The following is a 22,281-nucleotide window of genomic DNA, read 5'->3' as shown; positions in this document are numbered from 1 at the left end:
CCCCAATGTTATCAAACCGTGGCGTTGGGGTATTAACTTACACCCTTGCATGCTTGACAAGCAGGAAACGATGACATAAGTCTTTCAGCGATGGAGAGCTGCACTCTGATAGACGTGAATGCAAAAAAAAAAAGGTCAAAGTGGGAATTTTTGCTTTTAACTCACTCACTGCCATTGACGGATAAATACGTCAAAGATCCATTTCTTTCGCTCGGCTGATAGTGAATGAGTTAAGTGCGGGCGAGCGAGAAGTCGTTTGTGTATCTTGGACAAGAGCAGCATGTGTGATTCCCAGAGTCGTGTCGCTTGATGAAAACTGTGCGTTAAAAGACGGCCAGGCTCGCAAGTTATATGATATTATAATCCAAGGTATTAAACCAAAGCCAATTTTTTTATATGGTTGAAGCTGAATTTTTTTGTTCTCGAACTGGTTCTAGTTTGAGGAATTCCATATTTTATTTATTTATTTATTTTTAAGAAACAAATTCTGACAATTGGATTCTCTTGATGCTTTCATTTTCATAGGTGGCGCTAGAGGGGGGGGGGGGGCAAAAGGGCACTGCCCCCCCGAAATAAGCTTGGATCCCCATGTGCCAGAACAGATAATTGACTTGGGTATTTTCTGATTTTTTTTGAGAATTAGTTCCCACATTTCCCCCGTTTCTTGTAGGGAATATGTGATTTTTCTTAATCAGCATTTTCTGAAGATTCTTTTTTTTTTTTTTTTTTTTTTTAATCCTAGCTCGGGCCAATCGGTTTTATGTGAAAATTCATGTGACTATTAACAGTAAATAAAAAAACTAGAGATGCCAAAAGCACAAATACTAATTTCAGTAACAATCAAAGTAGATTTGGGAAACTGAAAAAGCACATTAGACAGTCATGTGATACACACACATAAAAAAAAAATAAAAAAATTTTCACCTTGAAAGAGAATAAACGCTCAGTATTTTCGCGACACTTTAAATTTCATAGAGTACATCTCACTCTAAAACGACATAGAGTCAAATATTCAGCGTGAAATGGATTCTGCGAATCGTATGCAGAATATTTTCCTCAGTCAATTTGACGCAGAATTTTACACTTGAATATTTTACCCTCAAATATGACCAAATACAGTACATTTCGAGTGAACCGCATTCTACAAAATTTACTGTGTAGAACCTACTGAGAAACCTCCAAAAAATAAATTAATTATTGGTCCGTGTTCTAAATGATAAAGTAGGGCTGACATGCTGTTTTTAAATACCAACTACAAACTATTTGATTGGAATTTGCCAAACATGCCTTTAAGATTAGGTGGTTTTCTTTTTGCGAGTATTGGGTATTTCTTGACAGCAGTATTTTTGCCAAATAAGGTCATCAGAGCAAATTAAATGAAAATACACGGAAGTATACCCAACGGGAATATCGAATAGTCCTGCGGGCCCACGTACAACCTATTGTGTAAATGTCATAAACCGTTCCAAAATTTCAGCTCAGGTTATGTGTGTGAACGGTCTACTTTTTCTGCTTCTGCTAAGACGTTCCCTCTGCGTGAGAACACGCTCAAACATCCATCTGCTCCATTTTGCATACTTGAGACTTCCAGTGGATTACGCCGCGCTTTAGAAGGCCCGGGAAACCGGGGCCTCGCTCCACATCAGACATTCCACATATCAGCTTTGAAGGAGCCTCGAAAATACCATCATTTTAAACTCCTCGCTATTTGAGAATAAAAGTCCTAATATGGTCCTCGGGGAGGCCGACCATCAGGGTCTTGCCAAAAATAGGCAGTTTCACATCGCTGTCGGGATGTATGCTGGCCTGCAAGTCAAATTTGACGCCGGGATTTGGAGACAACAGTTGGGATAACACATACGGTTTTTAATAAGTACCTATCCGTGTGGCGGGATTTACGTCTCAAAGGTCTTCAACGGCAAACATTGCAAAAGACTCGATTATTCGAGAGTGGGTCAAAGGTGGTCGCGGGTTGCATTTATCCTCGACATTGGCCGCAGTTGAGTGAAGTCGGCCCACGTTTAATTAGGTGACAATGGAAAGCCTGTGCAGCCGGTGGAGGGCGAGACCGTCCAAACACGTCGGGGGACACCAGAAGAGGAGGGAACGATGGAAAGGAGAAGGTGCTTTTCTTTTTTTTTCTCCCCCGCCGAGATGACTTGCAGATGTGTGGGCGCTGTGAACATCTGGAGTGCAACGCGCCATTGACCACCCACTGGGTCGCTCAATCTAAGTGTGCACGTAGTGACCCGGAAACATGTGTGTTATGAAAAAAAAAAAAAAAAAAGAAGAAAAAAATAAATAAATAAAACCAAAGTTCAAATCTCCTACATTGCGATTGAATTTGATTAATTGTTCAGTCCTAAACATGGTCAACACTCTGTTTGGGTTTTCCTCTACTGCCGAATAGATTTTATTTCATCTCCCCAAAACAAACAAACAAATGGAGTGTAATTAAACGAGGCCTATTGGTAGAATGAGAGTGAAAAACGCTTAAAGGGGAAGTCAACCTATGTTCCATGCAGCCCCACTAGTCGAAACAAAGCATTCGGATTAATATTGCGTTTGCGGGATATGAGTTAGCTATCTCAGGCAGCGGCCATTTTGTAACTTTTGTCGACTGACAAAGACACCATTACATCATTTCTTATGGCTCAAGTAACGACCAATCATGGCTCAACTTCAGAAGACAGGCGAGTCGTGATTGGTCGCGAGTTAAGCATCAAAATTCACCCATTTTTTTACATTTTTTATTTTTTTTATTTTAGCCATAGCTAAAATGGAAGCTGACATGACAATTTCTCAGGGCTCAGCTAACAACCAATCATAGCGCAGTTTCAGAAGACAAGTGAGCCGTGATTGGTCGTGAGTTTAGCAGAAAAATCCACCCTTTTTTTTTTTGAGCCATCTCAGGGGCGGCCATTTTGTAACCTTTGTCGGCTGAAAATGACATCACAATTTACTATGGCTCAGGTAACAACCAATCATAGCTCAGCTTCAGAAGACGTGAGCCGTGATTGGTCGTGAGTTTAGCAAAAAAATCCACCCTTTTTTTTTTTTTTTAGCCATCTCAGGGGCGGCCATTTTGTAACTTTTGTCGGCTGAAAATTACATCACAATTTCTTATGGCTCAGGTAACAACCAATCATAGCTCAGCTTCAGAAGACGTGAGCCGTGATTGGTCGTGAGTTTAGCAGAAAAATTCACCCTATTTTTTTTTTTATAGCCATCTCAGGGGCGGCCATTTTGTAACTTTTGTCGGCTGAAAATTACATCACAATTTCTTATGGCTCAGGTAACAACCAATCATAGCTCAGCTTCAGAAGACGTGAGCCGTGATTGGTCGTGAGTTTAGCAGAAAAATCCACCCTTTTTTTTTTTGGAGCCATCTCAGGGGCGGCCATTTTGCAACCTTTGTCGGCTGAAAATGACATCACAATTTCTTATGGCTCAGGTAACAACCAATCATAGCTCAGCTTCAGAAGACGTGAGCCGTGATTGGTCGTGAGTTTAGCAAAAAAATCCACCCTTTTTTTTTTTTTTTAGCCATCTCAGGGGCGGCCATTTTGTAACTTTTGTCGGCTGAAAATTACATCACAATTTCTTATGGCTCAGGTAACAACCAATCATAGCTCAGCTTCAGAAGACGTGAGCCGTGATTGGTCGTGAGTTTAGCAAAAAAATCCACCCTTTTTTTTTTTTTTTTAGCCATCTCAGGGGCGGCCATTTTGTAACTTTTGTCGGCTGAAAATTACATCACAATTTCTTATGGCTCAGGTAACAACCAATCATAGCTCAGCTTCAGAAGACGTGAGCCGTGATTGGTCGTGAGTTTAGCAGAAAAATTCACCCTATTTTTTTTTATAGCCATCTCAGGGGCGGCCATTTTGTAACTTTTGTCGGCTGAAAATGACATCACAATTTACTATGGCTCAGGTAACGACCAATCATAGCTCAGCTTCAGAAGACGTGAGCCGTGATTGGTCGTGAGTTTAGCAAAAAAATCCACCCTTTTTTTTTTTTTTTAGCCATCTCAGGGGCGGCCATTTTGTAACTTTTGTCAGTTGAAAATGACATCACAATTTCCTATGGCTCAGGTAACAACCAATCATGGCTCAACTTAGTAAGACAGGTGAGCTGTGATTGGTCAAGAGTTAAGCAGCAAAATCCACCCGTTATTTTTTTTTTCACGTATTCATTTTCTTTAAGCCATCTCATGGGCGGCCATTTTGAAAATAACCTCGCAATTGCTCAGGGCTCAGCTAACGACCAACCATGGCTCATCTTCAGAAAACAGATGAGCTGTGATTCGTCATTACCTGAGCCCAGCGCATTGTGATGTCATTTTCGGGCGACGGCAAATGACAAAATAACCGCTCCCTGAGATAGCTAAAAAAAAAAAAAGAAAATGGGTGGATTTTGGTACTTAATCATATTATGCAAATGCAATATAAACTAGTGAAGGCGCATAGAACATTTTATTGCAAATAATTTTGGCGGGAGCATTCTAAATATGAATTTCTGTCACCCTGAAAGGGTTAATATCGATTTTGAGGAGTTTAGTCAGAAAATACAGTGTTTCCCGGGAATGTCAATTTGATTGCTCAAATGATGTCAAATTACAAGGACATTTCCGATGGCTGCTTTCGAAGCAAAGGGAATTTCTGCTGGCTCCGACTTTTGTTTTTGCAATGTCTACAAGCGGTGGCCTTGGGCATGCCATAAGGTTCCCTTTATGTTTTTACAAGGATCTTCACGACATATTTTTAGTTTACGAGATTTTTCATCCTCTGGTCATTTGTATGAGTCAAACAGCACAGGGGTGTACGATGGCCTTGTAATCACAGCACAACTGTTCCCATAACTCTGTGACATAATATTATTTTAGTCCTCGGTGAAGTGGAGTCATAAACCCACTCACTTGGAATAATACCTCATGTGAGTTTCTCACAACTCAGGGAAACCCAGTTTTGGTCATGTTTACATTTTCTAAGAACCAAATGCTAACTGTCATTTAAGAAAAAAAAAAAAATAAATCACTTTATGGAGAAATCCATTCAATTTCACTTTTAGTCGCGAAAATGAGAAAGTCGAACAGGCACGATGACGCAAAGCAATTTGCTGACCTCGGGTGACCTCGGCTCTCAAGAGTGTTTACAAGCAACCCGAAGAGCCAAACGAACTTGATAAATACGGTACGTATATTTAATCCCGTCAAGTAATGCCAAGTGGCTCAATTAATATCCACTGGCAGCTAAAATAAAATATAAAGTTGTTCACATTAAAAAAAAAGAAAGTAATTTAGTTGCAAATGGACAGGAAAAACAAGTTGACATAAATATTGCACGATCCGTGTTAGTTTATGCGCCTCGTAGAGGGACGCACTTGGGGGTCAGTTGTTTCTCATCGCTTCGAGGCTTCGGGACCCGGAGGTCACCCAGTGGTGTTGACTTTCGATTTGCGGTTGAAGTGTCGCGAGTTTGTGTTTTTTTTGCACAATGCCGTTTCACTGAAATGTGAATTATTATTATTATTATTAAAATGGCGGTAGAATAGCCTGATGAGGGGGAAAACTGACAAATGGTGAAAAAGAGCATGACACAATATGGAGAGGGCAAAAAAAAAAATATAAAGATTTCGGAGAGTGTTTTTTCCTCGCGCTAATGCAGGTTTTATTAATTCCCACAGCAAAAACATAAAACAGGTTGCAACATGAGGTCGAGCAGCAGTGCGACAAAAGCCAGTCGGTGCCGGAAAAAAGAGGAATCATTTGATTTCACATTTACTGTCTTCAGAATGACGGTCGGCTATTGGCATCGTTTGATCAAAATGATTCAAATCCATATATCCATTTTGTATAACGCTTATGTTTGTAGTCGCAGGTGACACAGTGGTTGTCAAAGTGTGGCGTGCGTTTGCAGGCTCCCTCTAGTGGTAGGTGTAAAAATTGCATCATGTGACTGTTGTTCAACCGGACATTTGTCAAATTCAGCTCCATCCAGTACATCTAGAAATGTTTACTGGCATCTCTGATTAAAAAGAAAATTGTGGAGAAAAAAAAAAAAAAAAACACGTTGGCAAGTGTAATTGGTCGTAAAATTAATCCTACTCACGTTGCAACATGGTCCCATGCAGACAGCGGAACCAATCAGCCAATTAGCTGGATTTAGTTCTGCAACTAATTTTGGCAACTACGAGATGAGACCGTTGAATAAGCAACTTAATGCAATGCAATAACAAATCCAGTTTAAGCAGGTTCCGTTTATTGCCTCCGGAAATATCAAAAATCTCCTCCATTTTAGCGACTCACTCGAAAACACACACGTAGGAGCGTTTGTGATGTCAGTGCAAAACGCTAGAAATTAGTTTGGCATTTTTCCCAAGTCTTGTTGTGTGCGAGCAAAGACGGAGTCAAACGCGACAGATGGACATCCTCATGCACAAGGAATGCACACACACACACACACACACCAAACAGCTGTGGGTGCCTTGGGTCGCAGCCGCATTCCTCATACGAGTGTGTGAGGTCAACAAGAGACGTGGACTGTTGTTGTCAGTGCACACACACCATTCACAAAGTCTCGGCGTGGAACGCACTTTTGGCTCAGCCCCCAAACACACACACACACAAACACACACACACCTTCGGGTTCCAGTGGAGTGCTTCTGAGATGCTCTGAGTCAAGCCAATCTCAAAACTGGATGTCAAATTTGCTTTCAGTGATTATTTTTGTCTCTTTGTCATCTCGACTGTAAAATGATATTCGTCCGACAGGACACATGAGGGCCAAACCATACGAAGGTTTTTTTTTTTGTATTCAATTTGGGGTTTGATTGAAATTGTATGAAGGGCTAAAAATAATATATATATATTTATATTAGTGCTGTCAAATGATTAATTTATTAAACTAATTAATCACAAAAAAATTCCATGATTAATCGCGATTATTCACATTTTTCAACGACTATTTTTTTGCGAAGCTTGTAACCGATATTTAGAATTAGAATTAGAAATCCCTTTATTGTCATTGTACTCAAGTGTGCAACGAGATTAGAGGGCTCCCCTCTCCAGTGCAATACAACAATAATACAGACAAATATATAAATTAGATAAATAAATAAGAGTGCAATGGAATTTAGTACTGAATAGTGTCTATAAAAACACATCACAATGCTGTTCTGCAAGGTAAGGGTGTTCTCGTGTGTGTGTGAGAGTTCAGAATGGAGATGGCTCTCGGAAAGAAACTGTTTCTCAGTCTATTGGTCCTTGATTTGATGCATCTGTCGCGCCTGCCAGAGGGCAACAGGTCGAACAGGTGTGAGTTTGGGTGGGTATTGTCTTTGACGATGTTGAGAGCCCTTCTGAGGCACAGGGCGGTGTAGATGTCCGACAGTGAGGGGAGAGGGCAGCCAATAATCCTTTGCGCTGTTTTGACCGTCCTCTGGAGCCTCACTCTGTCTGCCTCAGTGCAGCCGCTGTACCAGGTGGAGACACAGTACGTCAGCAGGCTCTCGATGGACGAGTGGTAGAAGGCCAGCAGCAGCTTCCTGTCCAGGTTGAATTTCCTGAGGACTCTCAGAAAGTGCAGACGCTGGCGGACCTTCTTTACCACTGCTGTGGTGTTGTGAGATTTACTTGAATAATATCTAGGAATTGATGCAAAATCACCCAATATGAAGGATGGCCGAGTGGTCTAAGGCGCCGCGTTCAGGACCCAGTCTCCCCAGGAGGCCTGGGTTCGAATCTCGAATTTCCCCATTGTGGGACTAATAAAGGCAATATTATTATTATATTTAATTCAAAGACTGTTCTAAAAGCTTTTTTGGATTGCTGAATATGATCCAAAAGGGAGACATCTTTGCAGGCATTTTTCTTCCAAACATTTCTCAAAACTGCCCACAAGCGCCACACTCCAGCAGTGTTGGTTTGCAAGGCCCGGTGGAGACTTCAACACGGTGTTTTGTTCTGAGACGTGCTAAAGACGGCTAATGTGGCACAATATTTGCAAAATATGCAAATTATTTTTAAAGTCAATCAAACGGTTAAAATATTTCATTGAGTTAAAACATTTTGGATTAATCACCTGAGTTAATGCTTTAATTTTGACATCCCTAATATATATATATATATATATATATATAGGCAAATCTTTATTCCAAATATTTTGAATCATTTTGTTTCTGTCACCTGTTTGCATGGTCCATAAAGTCTTGAGTAGTAACGGCATTTGGTCTGAATGTCTTCATTTATAATCCCTTCAATTTACACGGCGTGAACACGATGCAAGTGCGCGCCATTTAGAAAACAGTGTCCTGACTGTTCACGCGAGAGCGCGTGCGCGGGTAATTGGGGGCTGATGGCCGTCTAACTGCTTTCGCCATATACGCTTCAAAACGCCTTTCTCTTCACACCGACTCACACGGAACATTGTTGACATAAGACCTCCTCAACAAATCACGGCAGTCCGCCGACTTGTTCATAAAACAGCACGAAACGTTAATCGATGACAGGCAGTCGGCCTCGAGCGTCGGCCGCCTAAAAATCCCTCATTTTTCAGACACGTGTGCGTGTGTGGGTGTGTGTAAAATCTCAGGAAAAGACACAAACAGTAGGAAAGTGGAGCTGACAGAGTAATGGATACAGGTCAGGGTTAGACTGCAGCCACACATACAATTACTCATTTCCACTTAAAAGGGGAGCCAGGAAATAGTTGCAAAAGCCTGCTGCAGTTTTATTCATAACGTATTTATTGGCCGTATCACTCTTCTGTACAAATTAGTTTTGAAATGGCCTCTGACACACACACAATACAAAGTCAGCGTGACTAAAATTGGATGCTGCCAAGATGGAAGCCTTTTATCGGGCCAGCATGAAAATAATAATCAACGTAACTCACAAGAAAGACGGTAAAAACCGCGTGAGTCGTGCTAGGCAATCAGCAAAGAACAATGGAAATCACGTCATTCGACTTTTCGCCTCGTCTGGCCCGCCAAAATTCTCTGTGTTCTTCTTTGTCCGTTTTCTGAAGTATGTACTGCGTTAAAATAGCGCCCCTAGTGTTCAGACTGAGACAACACGGAACTGAAAAGCACTAAAGCGAAATGTGCAGCAAGACAGCTGCTTGTTAAAATGTCCTGAGAGATATTAATGTTCAAAAAATTGGTTAAAAAAAATATTTAAAAAAAAAAAAAAAAAAAAAAAAACACACGTTAAATTGCTTTCACTTGATCTGAAAGACCTAGACAAACAAACAAAAAAATAAATAAATCTGTTCCTACTTAAAACATAAAACTTAAAAGTACACGTAGAAGAACAATGGAACAAGAACTGTTTCAGTAGCGGCGCAACAACCAACATAAAAAAAAAAAAAAAAGTTAAAAAAAAGTTAAACTCAAACTTACGCAACGGTGCGACATTTAGGGCAAGCATCCGCATGTAAATTAACCTCATAGGACTTTTTTTTTTTTTCCTTCTTTCAACTCTTTGCAAAGATTTTGGCCTCAACGCCACTTGCACGAGGTCTTTTGCTTACATTTAAGCCGCACTTCCTCTTGGTATCTCCTCTCCTGCCAATTCTTTTCCATTTGCAGGAGGTAATTGTAACATGACCTCCTACAAATGGATTGCCAAAGTCAGTTATTGTCTAATCCTGACCTAGCTTGTTGCTGTTTCGACGCTTAAACGACGTATTGTATTCTCGCAAATCCTTTAAAAGCATCCCGCACGCCATCACGGCATTCATGTTTGATTAATGCGCCGGCGGTTTTGCCGAATGGAATGGAAGACTCACACGTTATCTTTCCCCCTTTTGTGATAAGTAAAAACAGAGTTTGAGTGATGCTAACCTGAGTTGTCCGTTTCCAGTGGGTTATTCTTGGAGGTGTCCAGGTTGCCTTCATTAAGCCCTTTAAAAGCATCAAATCAAGAAGAAAAAAATGTTACCCATAGAGAATAATGCACACAGCCTAAAGAGATGGCGTAAAAAAAAAAAATGCTAGCTAATGTCACGCAGGCTGTCCTTTACATCTAGAATTTATTATATTTTATTTAACGCACTCACACTTGTTTTTAGCACGCACGCCTTCCTCTTGAATGTCTGTCCATTCGTACTTTTCTCTTCCGTTGCTGAATTTTGCTCACAACATCCACAAAACACAACTGCTTAAATCATCACTGCTCCAGAATTGAATGGACAAAAATTTGGGGGGTATAATTTCACAAGTCCACCTACAATAACAAAATGGTTAATTGTGATAGAAAACATTAAAAAATGTAATATATCGCTGCTTTCTTTATAAATTAAATGCTGACAACACAGAATGGATGGTTTTATACTGTAGATGCTAGGATTACAAACACAGCTGTTGTGTAATGAGCTATATAAATAAAGTTGTATTATCTCGTATTGTACAAGTGTTTGGTGGATCATTTAAAAAAAAAAAAAAAAAAAGGGAGATCAATTATGCAAGGCCAGAGGTCAATTTCAGTCTGACCCTCGGGTCACCATAATGAGGTATTGGAATAGTAAATTAGCCAGTTAATGATTGTTACAGGGTTTAATTAAATATGTAAATAAATAATTAAATACACAAGCCATTAATTAAATAAATATATAAGTAAATACAGAAATATTTAATTAAATACATTAATATAGAATTGAATACAAGAAATAATTATATAGATTTTATTTGACATATAATCATTGGTAATATAATTAAATTAATGACACATTTATTTAATTGCACGTTTAATTAATAAATGAAACATTTAATTAATGACTGACAATTTTAAATAAATATTTCATGGTGAATTTATTTAACTTTGGCACTTTGAGTCTTTTCATAGTTTGGAGGTGTTTTCATTATCAGAGCAGACGCAGGTGCATATTTCCCACCGCGCGATGCGTTTAATGTGGTGATATTGACTTTAGCTTTGTGCGCTTGGATAACCAAGTGGACTCAAAAGACACGCCGTTTGGCCTTTGCGACGTTTGTCTTCCACTGGAACGGAAAAGAACAAAAGAAGTCAACAGAAGAAATCGCCGCGGTCACGTTTGTGTTAATACGATAGGGCTTCCCAAATGGAGACTGTTAACTGCTTATGCGGAACAAGCGATAGAATTAGGTAACACTCAATCATGTTCACTTGTCCCATATGCTGTAATATGAGTAAAATTGTAAATAAAAATATTAAAAAAAAAAAAATAAAGGTTTTCTACACACCTGCGGATGAAAGTTAAACATCTCAGGAAGACTATCGCGCACACAGGTGTGACCAATCAAAGGAGTCACTCGGTAAAAGGAAAGAATGCCTTGTGGTGCGTTCAGGAAAAATACGTGACCACGCAACTATCGGATGCAGACAGAATTTGATAGCTTTTCACGAAAATTTCTCATTTCACTATATGCCATATTTTATTCTATATTTACATACCTTTAATGCATTATTAAGTAGATGACCAGACTTGTAAAGACAAGAATTTGCTTTCAAAAATAGATTTGTCAAAAATGTACACAGGTGAAATGCTTCCTGCATGTAAACTGAACCAGAAAGGAAAAAAATGCTGTATAAGTGAAAACAATAGCAAATCAATTAAAAGCAACTTTGTATTTTTTTTTTAATCACATTAATCTACACATTCAGTCTGATTGGTTCAATCAAATTTCAAGATGGGAAATTCAGCAAAATATGATGCATTTTGCTCATATGAAAATTGTCTTTCCCACATATTCAACAAATAAATTACAGTTTAAAACAACGCCTACTTAAAGATTTAAGTAAAAACAACTCAACAAATTGTTTCGGCGCAAACGACATTCTTACTTTCTAACATTAATTATTGCCATGAGTATAAATAATTTATATTCTTCCAACTTAAGTAACCACCTAAATAATACGAGCTGTGTTTCTTTCTCTTTTTATCGTTTATCTGTTGCATAGTTTTGAAATCGTTACCCAACCATCAATTTTCCGAACTGCTTATAAACGAAATACAATCAGCAGAATAACAATGGAGGGAAAAAAAAGTACTTTTTTTAAATCAATTAATGCCTATGGAAAAATGTATGAAAAGGCTTGAAATTGCCACAGGAACAAACATTTGCATCCTTCTTTCATTTTTATTGTCTCCATTAGTATCCGCCTCCTTTTAAACATCTTTCCAACTTCCCGTTTAAGAAAGGCGGAAGAGAAATAGAAAAAAAAAAAAAAAAAAGCAACATAAAAAATGAAACAAAAAGCAAACCGTTCACACAATAGTGCTAAAATTATTTTTGTAAGACATCCAACAATTTTGTATTCATGTATGTCACTCTACATAGTCTTAAGCGTGTACTACGGTCACAATTTGTTTGTTCTACGTCATTTCTAAAATACGGAAAGAATTTAACAGTCTGCTGCTGGATAATAAGCGAGCACAGATGCGGCGTAGTGTCATGGCAAAACACGAGCATGTACAAGGCCTCTTGAAACACAAACGACATTTTTGCAGAATGTTTACGACAGCCGCTCGGACTTCACATGGCAATAAACGAAAGTCGACACTCTCATGACTCCAACGTATGAAAAGAGTTGAATTGAATGCACCGCGTATCCGCAACGGTCTTACTGTGCTCAGTTTCAGTGCCGCAACAAACATTTGAATACGATTGCTCTTGGAAAACAGGAAGTTATAAAAACGCATATTACTTTTGCAAATTGGCATGTATGTCATCGTGTCAAACATGGAGGGCTGTAAGTGTGCTGAAGAAATAATTGCTGGCAACGGGAAAAAAAACAAAAAAAAAACGAAGAATCAGGAGGAAAAACAAAATCACTTGAGACGTTCAATGTAAACAGATAATGACATGGAAACAATTTGCACTTTCAGGACGCTCATAAGTGCTCTCACTAACAATACGGTAAAACGATAGAATCTGGTCATCTATTGTTGCTACTAGTTCAAAAATAAATATATACAAAGAGCATAACCAAGCAACATGAAGCAGAAAAATTCCCCAAATTTGTACTGAGACACGAAGTCCATCACCGACAAAAGAAATAAAAAATAAAAATGAAAAAAATCCATTTGTTGTCCCTGAAGGTCCAATCGACACTTTTTGGGCAATTTGGAACATTTCCACAAGCAAAGGGTACCTTTGAGCAAACCACTCGAGAAGCCATAAAAGGTACAATTCTGTTTTGATTTATGCGATGAATTCATAGATATTGATTAACTATCCAATTCTGAATCTAAGTGCATTTTATTTTAGAACGTTTGTCAACCTAACAGAATATTATTGCTTGTCTACGCAATGAAGCTACAAGCTCCAATTTTAAGTAAAAAAAAAAATAAATAATAATAAAATGGGAACACTCGATGAGGTGAACAGTCAGCACAAGCAGGAATGTTAAAAAAAAAACACATTTGGAGAGAAGCCGCTTCATTCACGCCGGGACATTAAAAAAAAAAAAAAAAGGCAGTGACAGGAAGGGATCACCCGAACCGAACCTGATGCAGCCTCAGGGAAGCGTCGTGTCACATGTCACACAGCTGTGTGCGTGGAATTTTCATTTCTGGGTGACGGGGGGACCTTCCTCGTGTACAGGCTGAAACTGGCCGCCCTGCACCTCGCCCTCGGCCCGCCGCCTCCGTTGTCTGCAGCCGGCGCCTGAGTCGGACACTGGGGCAGCGTGCTGTAGCGGCCCGGGAGGGGGAACCCCTGAGCCGGGTGGAGCGCGTGGCCGCTTGGAGGGACGGGGGCGTCCTTGGCAAAGAGGCTCTGGATGAGCTGAAATTTGTCCTTCTCCTCTCGTAGGAAGAGGTCCACCAGCAGCTTCTTCTCCCGCTTCAGCTGCTCCACGATGGTTTTGGGGATGTCCGGGATCACCCAGGCTACCACGAGGCTGAGGAACATCACCAGGTTCTACGGGAGGTCACATAAAATGCATACAGTCAATTTAAATCAGATTTAATTATTCAGCGTACTCGGCGTAAGTTTTCACATTAAGTTTACTTGAAAAGTGGGCGTCGTCAAAGATTTAAAAAAAAGAAAAAAAAAAAGAAAAGGTTCTCTCTCCTGAGTTAACTCATCTAGATGTAAATACCACAAATAAATATTTACATTTTTGATCCGAAACCCAAATTCAGAGAATTGTTATTTCAATACATTTGGAGAGGACGGTAAACGTAACAAATTTTCATAATTTGCAGGTACTCATGTAAAATGCTCACCTTCGATTTTGGATGATTTTTAATTGATTTTTTTTTTTTTTTAAAAGCAAAAAAATTCAATAAAATACAGTAATCATACCCAGGCAACTGAGTAAAATAGAGGATTAGCCACAAAATGTGGTCACTCAAAATCCATCACACAATGTCAAATCGATGGTAAAAAAAATTGATGCTTAATTACTCAACTGCAACTGAACTACAATGAACAAAAACGCTGTACTGGATTTGAAAATAAATACATAAAATAAAGCGCTGTGAGATTATGATCAATTCATGTCATTCAGTGATTCTTTTACGGACCACTAGAGGGAGCCCCATAACAATGAGAATCGCTGATCACGTCAAAAAAGGTTCCAGCGGGCGTCGCATTTGGTCCACATGAGTTCCAAAGTTATTCAGGCATGTCATTAACGAATTAACTCGCTTTACCCCGAACTCACTGACATATCTGTCATATTTCCGATCACGAGTACTGTGTGACACACGAATGACTCACACAAACACACCCGCTCACACGTGTGCTGGATTTTATTCGTACACCTGAACACTGTAATGAGATTCAGTTGCCGGATTACAAAATAAAAGACTCAAAAGTGGCTTTTGTCTAATTGTCTGCGAATTAGTTGCTAACTATAAATCATAACAGCTTGATTTCATTTTCATTTTGGCAGACTCATGCCTTGTTTTCCTTCTCGATTGTTAGTTTACTGAGAGGAAAATGTTATTGAAAGCAATCCAGATATTTAGATGCGCTCCCATTTGAAGAATGGGACCATTTTGTGTGAAAATATTTTGGTCAACATGTGCTTGCAGCTGCTCAGCTGTTATGTCTGACTAACTAATGACCACATTTTATTGATTTATTGATTTTTTTTTGTTGTTCCTGAACTTTTTAATGGTCTGAAATGTGAAATACCAACAGGACGACATCATCTTCAGCTCGTGAAAAAAAATAGTGCTGTCAAGTGATTAATTTTTTTGAACTAATTAATCACAGAAAATTCCATGATTAACTCATTCACTAACAACCAAGTAAAAAAAATAAATAAATTGACGTCTTTATCCGTCAATGGCAGAAAATGAGTTAATCACATTTTTCAACGACTATTTTTTGCAAAGCTTATAACCGATATTTACTTGAATAATATCTTGGAATTGATGCAAAATCACCCAATATGAAGTACAGTGAAACCCCGCTACTTCGCGGTTCACCTTTCGCGGGTTCAGTGCTTCGCGGGTCTAAAAAATATTCGGGGGCATTGTAGTTTCGCCGAGCGGCACAAGGGGGCGCTGAAGCGGTTAGACGGCCGGCGTGCGCCGAAGAGGAGAGTGGACGAAGAAGAGAGTAGACGAAGAAGAGCAGGTTGCCCCGGACACGATTGATGGCGACGTTTCGCGCGGTTCGGACCGTATCAGAGCTCCGGCCGGCGCGCGTGGCAGTTAAGCCGTAGATGAGCACCTTCCCCGGGCACGGGCGGTGCCAAGCGGGCCCTAAGTTTAACCGAATGGAAGCTCCCGAGGAGGAGGGCATGCTCGCGTCACAGTAAGCCGAAGAGGAGCACCTTCCCGGGCACCGGCGGAGCGCGAGGCTGTCAGTTATGAATGAATAAATAAATAAATAAATAAATGAAGAATGCCACCTTTCATTTCAGAGTCATGATCCGTGCCTGTCATGATCCGTGCCTGTCATGCCGCGTGTTTTTGTTTTTTCAGCTGTGTGGGCGTTCCTCCAGCGATCGTCTCGTCAGCTGCTGCGAGACGCGCTGATTACACTGACTATATTGTGATTATAATAAATATCTTTGTATCACCACCTTTTTTCCCGTGTCTGCGTTTGGAGAGTCCTGTTCAATCCTCCAGCTCTGCTGGAGGATCATAACATTCACAGGGCACACCGGACGGCGTACCAGCAGGTAAAAGTCGAAGTAATTAAATAAATACAAAAAGAAGTAATTGAATAAATACAAAAATAATGGCTGGGGAATAAAAAAATAAGTTTTAATAATAATTTTTTTTTGTTATAACATGAATTTCACTCTCTCTCTCTCTACCAGTATATATATATATATATATATATATATTTTTTTTTTTTTTTTTTTAAAGCATTTTTGAAGGTGTGCCGCTACTTCGCACCTATATATATTTATATATATATATATATATATATATATATATATATATAGGTGCGAAGTATATATATATACACGGTGGTTTTTTTTGTCTTTTTTTTTTTTTTTTTTTTTTTTAAAGGTGCGACGCTACTTCGCGGATTTTCAGTTTTCGCGGGTGGTCTCGGTCCCCATTAACCGCGATAACCGGGGGTTCACTGTATATTTAATTCAAAAACTGTTCTAATAGCTTTCTTGGATTCTTGAATACGATCTAAATGGAGACATCTTTGCAGACATTTATTTTCAAAACATTTCTCAAAACTGCCCACAAACGCCACACTCCAGCAGTGTTGGTTTGCAAGGCCCAGTGGAAACTTCAACACGGTGTTTTGTTCTGAGACGTGGTAAAGACGGCTAATGTGGCACAATATTTGCAAAGTACGCAAATTATTTTTGAAGTCAATCAAACTGAGTTAAAATATTTAACTGAGTTAATTTTTGGGGGATTAATCACCTGAGTTTAATGCTTTAATTTTGACAGCCCTAGAAAAAATAAAAATAAAAAAAATGTGCTCATACCTGAAAGAGTATGACAAAGGCCAATCTCGCTGCCAGGACGCACCAGTACTGTTTGGAGAAGTGGTACGCATCTGGAGACCAGGGGGGTTCCCTGTAGTCTTTATACCTGGGGGGGGGGGGGGGGGGGGGGATGAGTTATTTAAAGCATTTTCCAGCTTCAAGGGTCAATTCTTCAATCATTAGCTTTGTTGAAAAACACATGACTCTCCGACTCCTACATAATTTCACAGTAAGTGCAATGTAAAATTTCAACGCGACGAGACGAGTCCGATGCGTGTGTGTCCTTCTTCATTCTCCTTATACAGTCATGTGTAAGGAATGCTGACCCCCCCCTCCCCCCGACACACACACACACACACACACACACACACACACACACAACCTCACCCCCCCCCCTTTCTAAATTATTCATCTTGTCTGTCACTCTCATGCCAGCGTCTTCGTATGTTGCCACACATCTCTTTGTTGACCTTATCAAGTGAGCCAAACTGGACAGTGGAGCGTCGTATGTTTCCATGTTTGGTGAGAAGCGTGCAGGTTTGCAGCAACGGGAGCATCAATATTATTATCGCAGAAGACGCCTCAGAGATGAGGATAAGAGGACTGAGAGATTGTTTGCCAGTGTCTTATGGGACATGATGTAACATTGACAGTGAAAACAAAGGTCAGAATATTGCCACGTATCCTCTAAGACAAGTGGTGCCGTTTTGTTTGGTTTCTAAACGGCGAAAATGCATTTCGACTTTGGATATGCCTTTGATGCGGCCACTTTAGAGCGCCTCGTTGTTGGCCACGAGTGCACAAATGAAACACAGGAAGGAAAAAACTAAACAAAAAAAACTTCGGGAACACTTTAGAGCGCCTCGTTGCAAGCTCAATATGAGCATGATTTAGAGTTTTGTTGTTTTGAGCATAAAATGGGTCATTTTGAGCTTTTTGTACATTCCCTAAACTGCAAGGATGACTTTAATTAGTGTCGGTGTATTATTTTTAAACCAGGCTAATTAAGGCGACTATTTTGAATTTAACCGGCGATGTTGGTGCGTCCAACCACACTTTTTTTTTTTTTTCCACAGTATTTTTTGTTTCTTTCAATTAATTAACTCTGATCTACCAGATCACTTTTGAACCGCTAGTTTCTTCCTTCCTGCATTCATTCATCCATCATCCACTGTGCACCCAGTCGGACCAGACAAAGAAACGAAGTGTCTCGGGAGTTTGACATCCAGGGGCAAAGGGTTGAAGAGTTTGCCTTGAGCCTTGCGGCGTCACCCGCAACACGGTCGCACACACTCGGCCCCTTATTGGAGGCCTTAGCCAATTTCACAGCGATGAGTGGTCGAGACGTTTGAGACATGCACCGGCACAACGACTGGCATTCTTTTACCGTCACTGTAACTAACCATATTCATATTTTGTGGACAGCAGTGGTGATTTTGTTTATTGTATTTTATTTTCATTTGAAATTTGCATTGAAAGGTTCTACTTCCGGTTTAAGCTATGTGCTTTTATTTTGAATGCGAACTTCCTGTTTTGTACTGTTCACACTTAAGGTAAATTGACGAAGAGTACGGCAAAAAGTTTCATATGAAGCCTCAGAAAACGGACGTTTATTTTTCTAGCACCCCCTCCGAAGAGGCAAAAGGTGTGTAAACGATGGATATAAGTATTTTGTGTTTGTAAATATTACGTGTTGAATGTGAAATATGTCAGCTAATTGTAAGCATATGTTTTGAACTGTGTTTCAGCTCTTACGGTGATTCGGTTTTAAGGTTACACGGTTATGGATACATCTTGCTCAAAAATAAACCACAAAATCATCAGTAAAGTCTCATCCTTGGTTCGGAGGGCATGCTACAGTCACGACTCAGTATCTTATGCAAGACTCGACTGTCAGGAGGCGCCGGTATCCGGGGCCCTTTCAGTCTGGAGTGATTTATATGATTAAATAGTGATGTCATCGTTTGTGGTCGCAGAGTCATTGAAGGGGCGGGGCTTGGCAAGTGGGTGTTTTCGTTTTTACCTACAGACGGTGACATCCCCGTGGTCGGAATGCTGCGGCGCCGTGCCGGGTTTAAAGTTGGACACGTTGAAGTAGGAGAGGGTGTGGTCGATGAAGCCGTGCATGGTCCCCGACTGGCTGTACATGTACTGGTAGACGAGGCGAGGGATGAAGTCCGACGTGAAGGATATCACAAAGGCCTGCGGGCGAGAGATGGAGGAATGACACTTTGAGTTATTCACAATTCAAGCAATTTGAGAGCCCTGACCTCAACCCGGTGATTTATAATAGCAAATAATTGACACCTCACGAAAAACACTTCAACATAGTTCCTTGGCAACAATATGGAATTTGTAGCTATTTTTTTTTTTCCGATTCCACACGACTTTCACCTTTTTTTTTTAAACCCGGAAAAATGGACGACCGGACAAGAAATTTGAGAATCTGTAGAAGAACATGTTTATACTTTTCGGAATATTCTTATTTGGTCCAATAATTGATGGGAAACAAAGAGAATATTGTCTTTTGGTTTCCATTGTTAACGACCAGTTTGATGGGATTTTTTTTTTTTTTTTTTTTTTTTTAAATCAGGCTCCATGTGATATTGGAAGACAAGTTTGAAATCGAGATAACCGATTTCAGTGAGACCAATTCTCATAAGCACTCGTGATGGGGGAATTCACATCTTAATCGATCAGGTGGCAGCTTCCCCAAGGCTAAACCGGGCTTCTGACTTTAAATTGCAAATAACTTGTCAAGGCATGACCAGTAGATGGCGCCGATATAGTCTGGACGATATTTATAAAATACGTGAATATAGTCTGACTGATGTATTTTAAAGCAGAAATCTGCTGTTGCCATGGTAACAACAGGGATGCCATTCTTTATTACAAACCGCCAATGAAATACACAACATGCATAGTTTAAGAGTTGCCTTTACTTACATTTATTATGACTGAGAATTTGCCCATGCCGCTCAGTATGTTGTACCATATACCTGAGGATGAAAATAAAATCAGTTTAAGGAAAAAAAAAAAAATCAATTTTGCATTATTTAATCTAGCACAGTTGATCCTTAGAGTGCGGTACAACTAGCGGTGGGACTCGACTCATTAAGCCTGTTTGGCTGAATGAAAAAGAGCATCGGGCCATAGAAGAACATGCTCGCCTCCCGCTGACTTTCAGACGAGCAAGAGCCCTTCAAAAGCCGATGGATGAAGTGCAGCTTGGACTCCGGTCAAGCAGGAATCAAAGTGGATTTGCAGTGACTACAAGAAGGAGCTGCAGGGATTTCAACCAAAAGCTGCAGCAAATGCGTGAACTCTGCAAACCCCCCCCCCCTCCTGTCCTTCCTCCCCTCAGCCCCCATCATTCACCCCCTCAAGTCACAGCGAACCTTGAAAGAATTTTAATGGCTCCAATTTTTTATAGTGTCACATGACAACATCATCCAATGCTAAAAATACAGGAGGGGGGCAGGGTGGGGGGGCTATCTTAGGAGTCCAATTAAGAGGATCACATAACCAATATATACTCACTGGTCATTTCATTAGGTACGTCTACATGAATTTGAAACAAATCCCTAAATCGAGTTTACCGATGTCTTTGGCGCGGGCAGCGACAGGCCGGCGGAGCTCCGTGACAAATTTCTTGGCGTCCAGCCGGATTTCGATCACGTTGTTCAGCAAGGCAAAAAGGGGAGCAAGAGGGAAGGAGGCCACGAACAGCGAGACAAAGCCAAACTGGATAACTGTGGGAGAAAGAAATGGCGAACCTTAAAATCTGTTCGCTTTAGGCCTGCCAGAATTCTTTTTGTGACAGCAACATGATGCCTTCTACGATTCAAAATGCCACTGCAGCTAATATGGGACTTTTTGTTTAACCGCCGCATGTGTATGCAGTAAAATGGGATATTTCCAACACAGTGGTATCTTATTTCACTTTTCCCCATTTTGATGAATTAAATGATTTGCTAACATTAATATAATCGACAATTAGAACCCACGCAAATTATTTATATAGAAACGCAATTCGTTCAGGAAGAATACACTTATGTCAGCTCAGAAAAAAAAAAAAAAATGTAATAACTATGTAATAACCACCAAGCCTAAAAAAAATACAAGTTTTTTTTCCCCAACGACGTTGAGGAAGGCAAGACAAGCCGGTGAGTGCGACGGAATTCAAGCAGTGTGAGAACGGGGATTTCCACCGAGCCGAAGAGCGGCGGCTTTTCGGGACTCCGCGCGACGAGACAAAGAGACGTGACAGAGGAGAGGCGAGCGCCACAGGGCAGGCTTAGTCCACCTGAGCCGGGGGGTTGCCAAGTTTGACGATTTGAGTATGTGCACTGAAAAAAAAACACACGTGCCAAATTTCACCTACGACCTCGTTTTCATCATCACTTAAATCGTTATTTGTTTACTACAACTAAAGTGTGCCATTCATTAGTGACCGATTTGAGATGAGATCCTGATTACTCCCGTATATGTATTTGTATGCAGGAGTACATCAATACTCATTTCCATGTATTCGGGCGTGAGGCCCTCGAAGGGGGCCAGGGCGTAGTCCAGGTTCCACTGCTGTGGGGGCCTCTCCTCTTCCTCCTCCTTCTCAGTGCCTCCTTTATCCTTCAGCGTACGCACCAGCTTCTTCAACTTCCTGTCGGGATGGACACTCGACATTCCACCACCATAAAGATGTGATGTATCAAAGGAAGAGATTCGTTGCACAAAATCACTTACGGGATGCCGATTTCAAAGATGTTGTTTTGGATCAGCTGCTTCCCGAGCATGATGATGCTCAGCTGAATGCACAACTCAATGAGGCAGCCTCCTGGTGCACACTGAAGGAAACACACGCACACTTTTGGCCTCGTATTCTGGATCGGGTGATGTTTTTGAGAATGAGAGAAAACGATTCACGCTCACCTCTTCCATTCGATAATCATTAAAAACATACACGTAACTTCCCGGTCGACCTGCAAACCTAAAGCACGATGAGAGTTAATTCAATGATGGGCTGATGCAATATTCTGAGAGCTCACAACATACCGTCCCTTGAAGAATGCCACGTAAAAAATGGGCGCGTATGCATTCATGAACTTGAGCAAAAAGGCTTTAAGGATGAGACGCTCTTCAAAGTTGGTCTCCGTTTTAGGAATTTCTGGAAAATAGCAAATAGACAACCTACCAGTACTGTGTAAAAAGACTCACATCCGCTCGCTAAACTTGGGAATTCATTTTGCTCTTGATAATAGGAGATCGTCCAGGCCCTGATGAGCAAAGCAGACCGAAATGCTTCGCTTCCATTCAACTTGCTCTTTTCCCTTTGCAAACCAGACGAAATGGGTCCCTTTGCGGTGTCCTCCCATGACATT

The 22,281-nt window shown here is 40.5% G+C and overlaps 1 protein-coding gene across 3 annotated transcripts in view; it reads right to left on the bottom strand.

Annotated features, from left to right (window-relative positions):
• Window positions 1-12,106: 12,106 nt before the first annotated feature.
• The window catches only part of ano2b (anoctamin 2b), a 28,389-nt gene continuing 18,214 nt past the window's right edge, over window positions 12,107-22,281 (bottom strand). For 2 of the 3 annotated variants that reach the window (XM_088283841.1, XM_088283849.1), the window contains 9 exons: window positions 21,956-22,067; window positions 21,833-21,890; window positions 21,647-21,747; window positions 21,421-21,563; window positions 20,503-20,655; window positions 19,850-19,902; window positions 18,927-19,105; window positions 16,904-17,009; window positions 12,107-13,905 (listed from right to left, as the gene is read on the bottom strand). In XM_088283841.1, coding sequence (XP_088139967.1) covers window positions 13,525-13,905; window positions 16,904-17,009; window positions 18,927-19,105; window positions 19,850-19,902; window positions 20,503-20,655; window positions 21,421-21,563; window positions 21,647-21,747; window positions 21,833-21,890; window positions 21,956-22,067 — 1,286 coding nt within the window. In that variant the 3' untranslated portion in view covers window positions 12,107-13,524. The remainder of the gene's footprint in view (window positions 13,906-16,903; window positions 17,010-18,926; window positions 19,106-19,849; window positions 19,903-20,502; window positions 20,656-21,420; window positions 21,564-21,646; window positions 21,748-21,832; window positions 21,891-21,955; window positions 22,068-22,281) is intronic. The other variant, XM_088283860.1, reaches the window with a different exon arrangement.

Source organism: Idiotropiscis lumnitzeri, chromosome 2 (assembly GCF_059441095.1).
Source record: "Idiotropiscis lumnitzeri isolate Australia: NSW breed Sydney's pygmy pipehorse chromosome 2, RoL_Ilum_1.0, whole genome shotgun sequence".
In the NCBI taxonomy this organism is placed as follows: Eukaryota; Metazoa; Chordata; class Actinopteri; order Syngnathiformes; family Syngnathidae; genus Idiotropiscis; species Idiotropiscis lumnitzeri.
The sequence above is the reverse complement of the archived record's forward strand: the minus strand, read 5'-3'. Positions and strand labels throughout refer to the sequence as shown.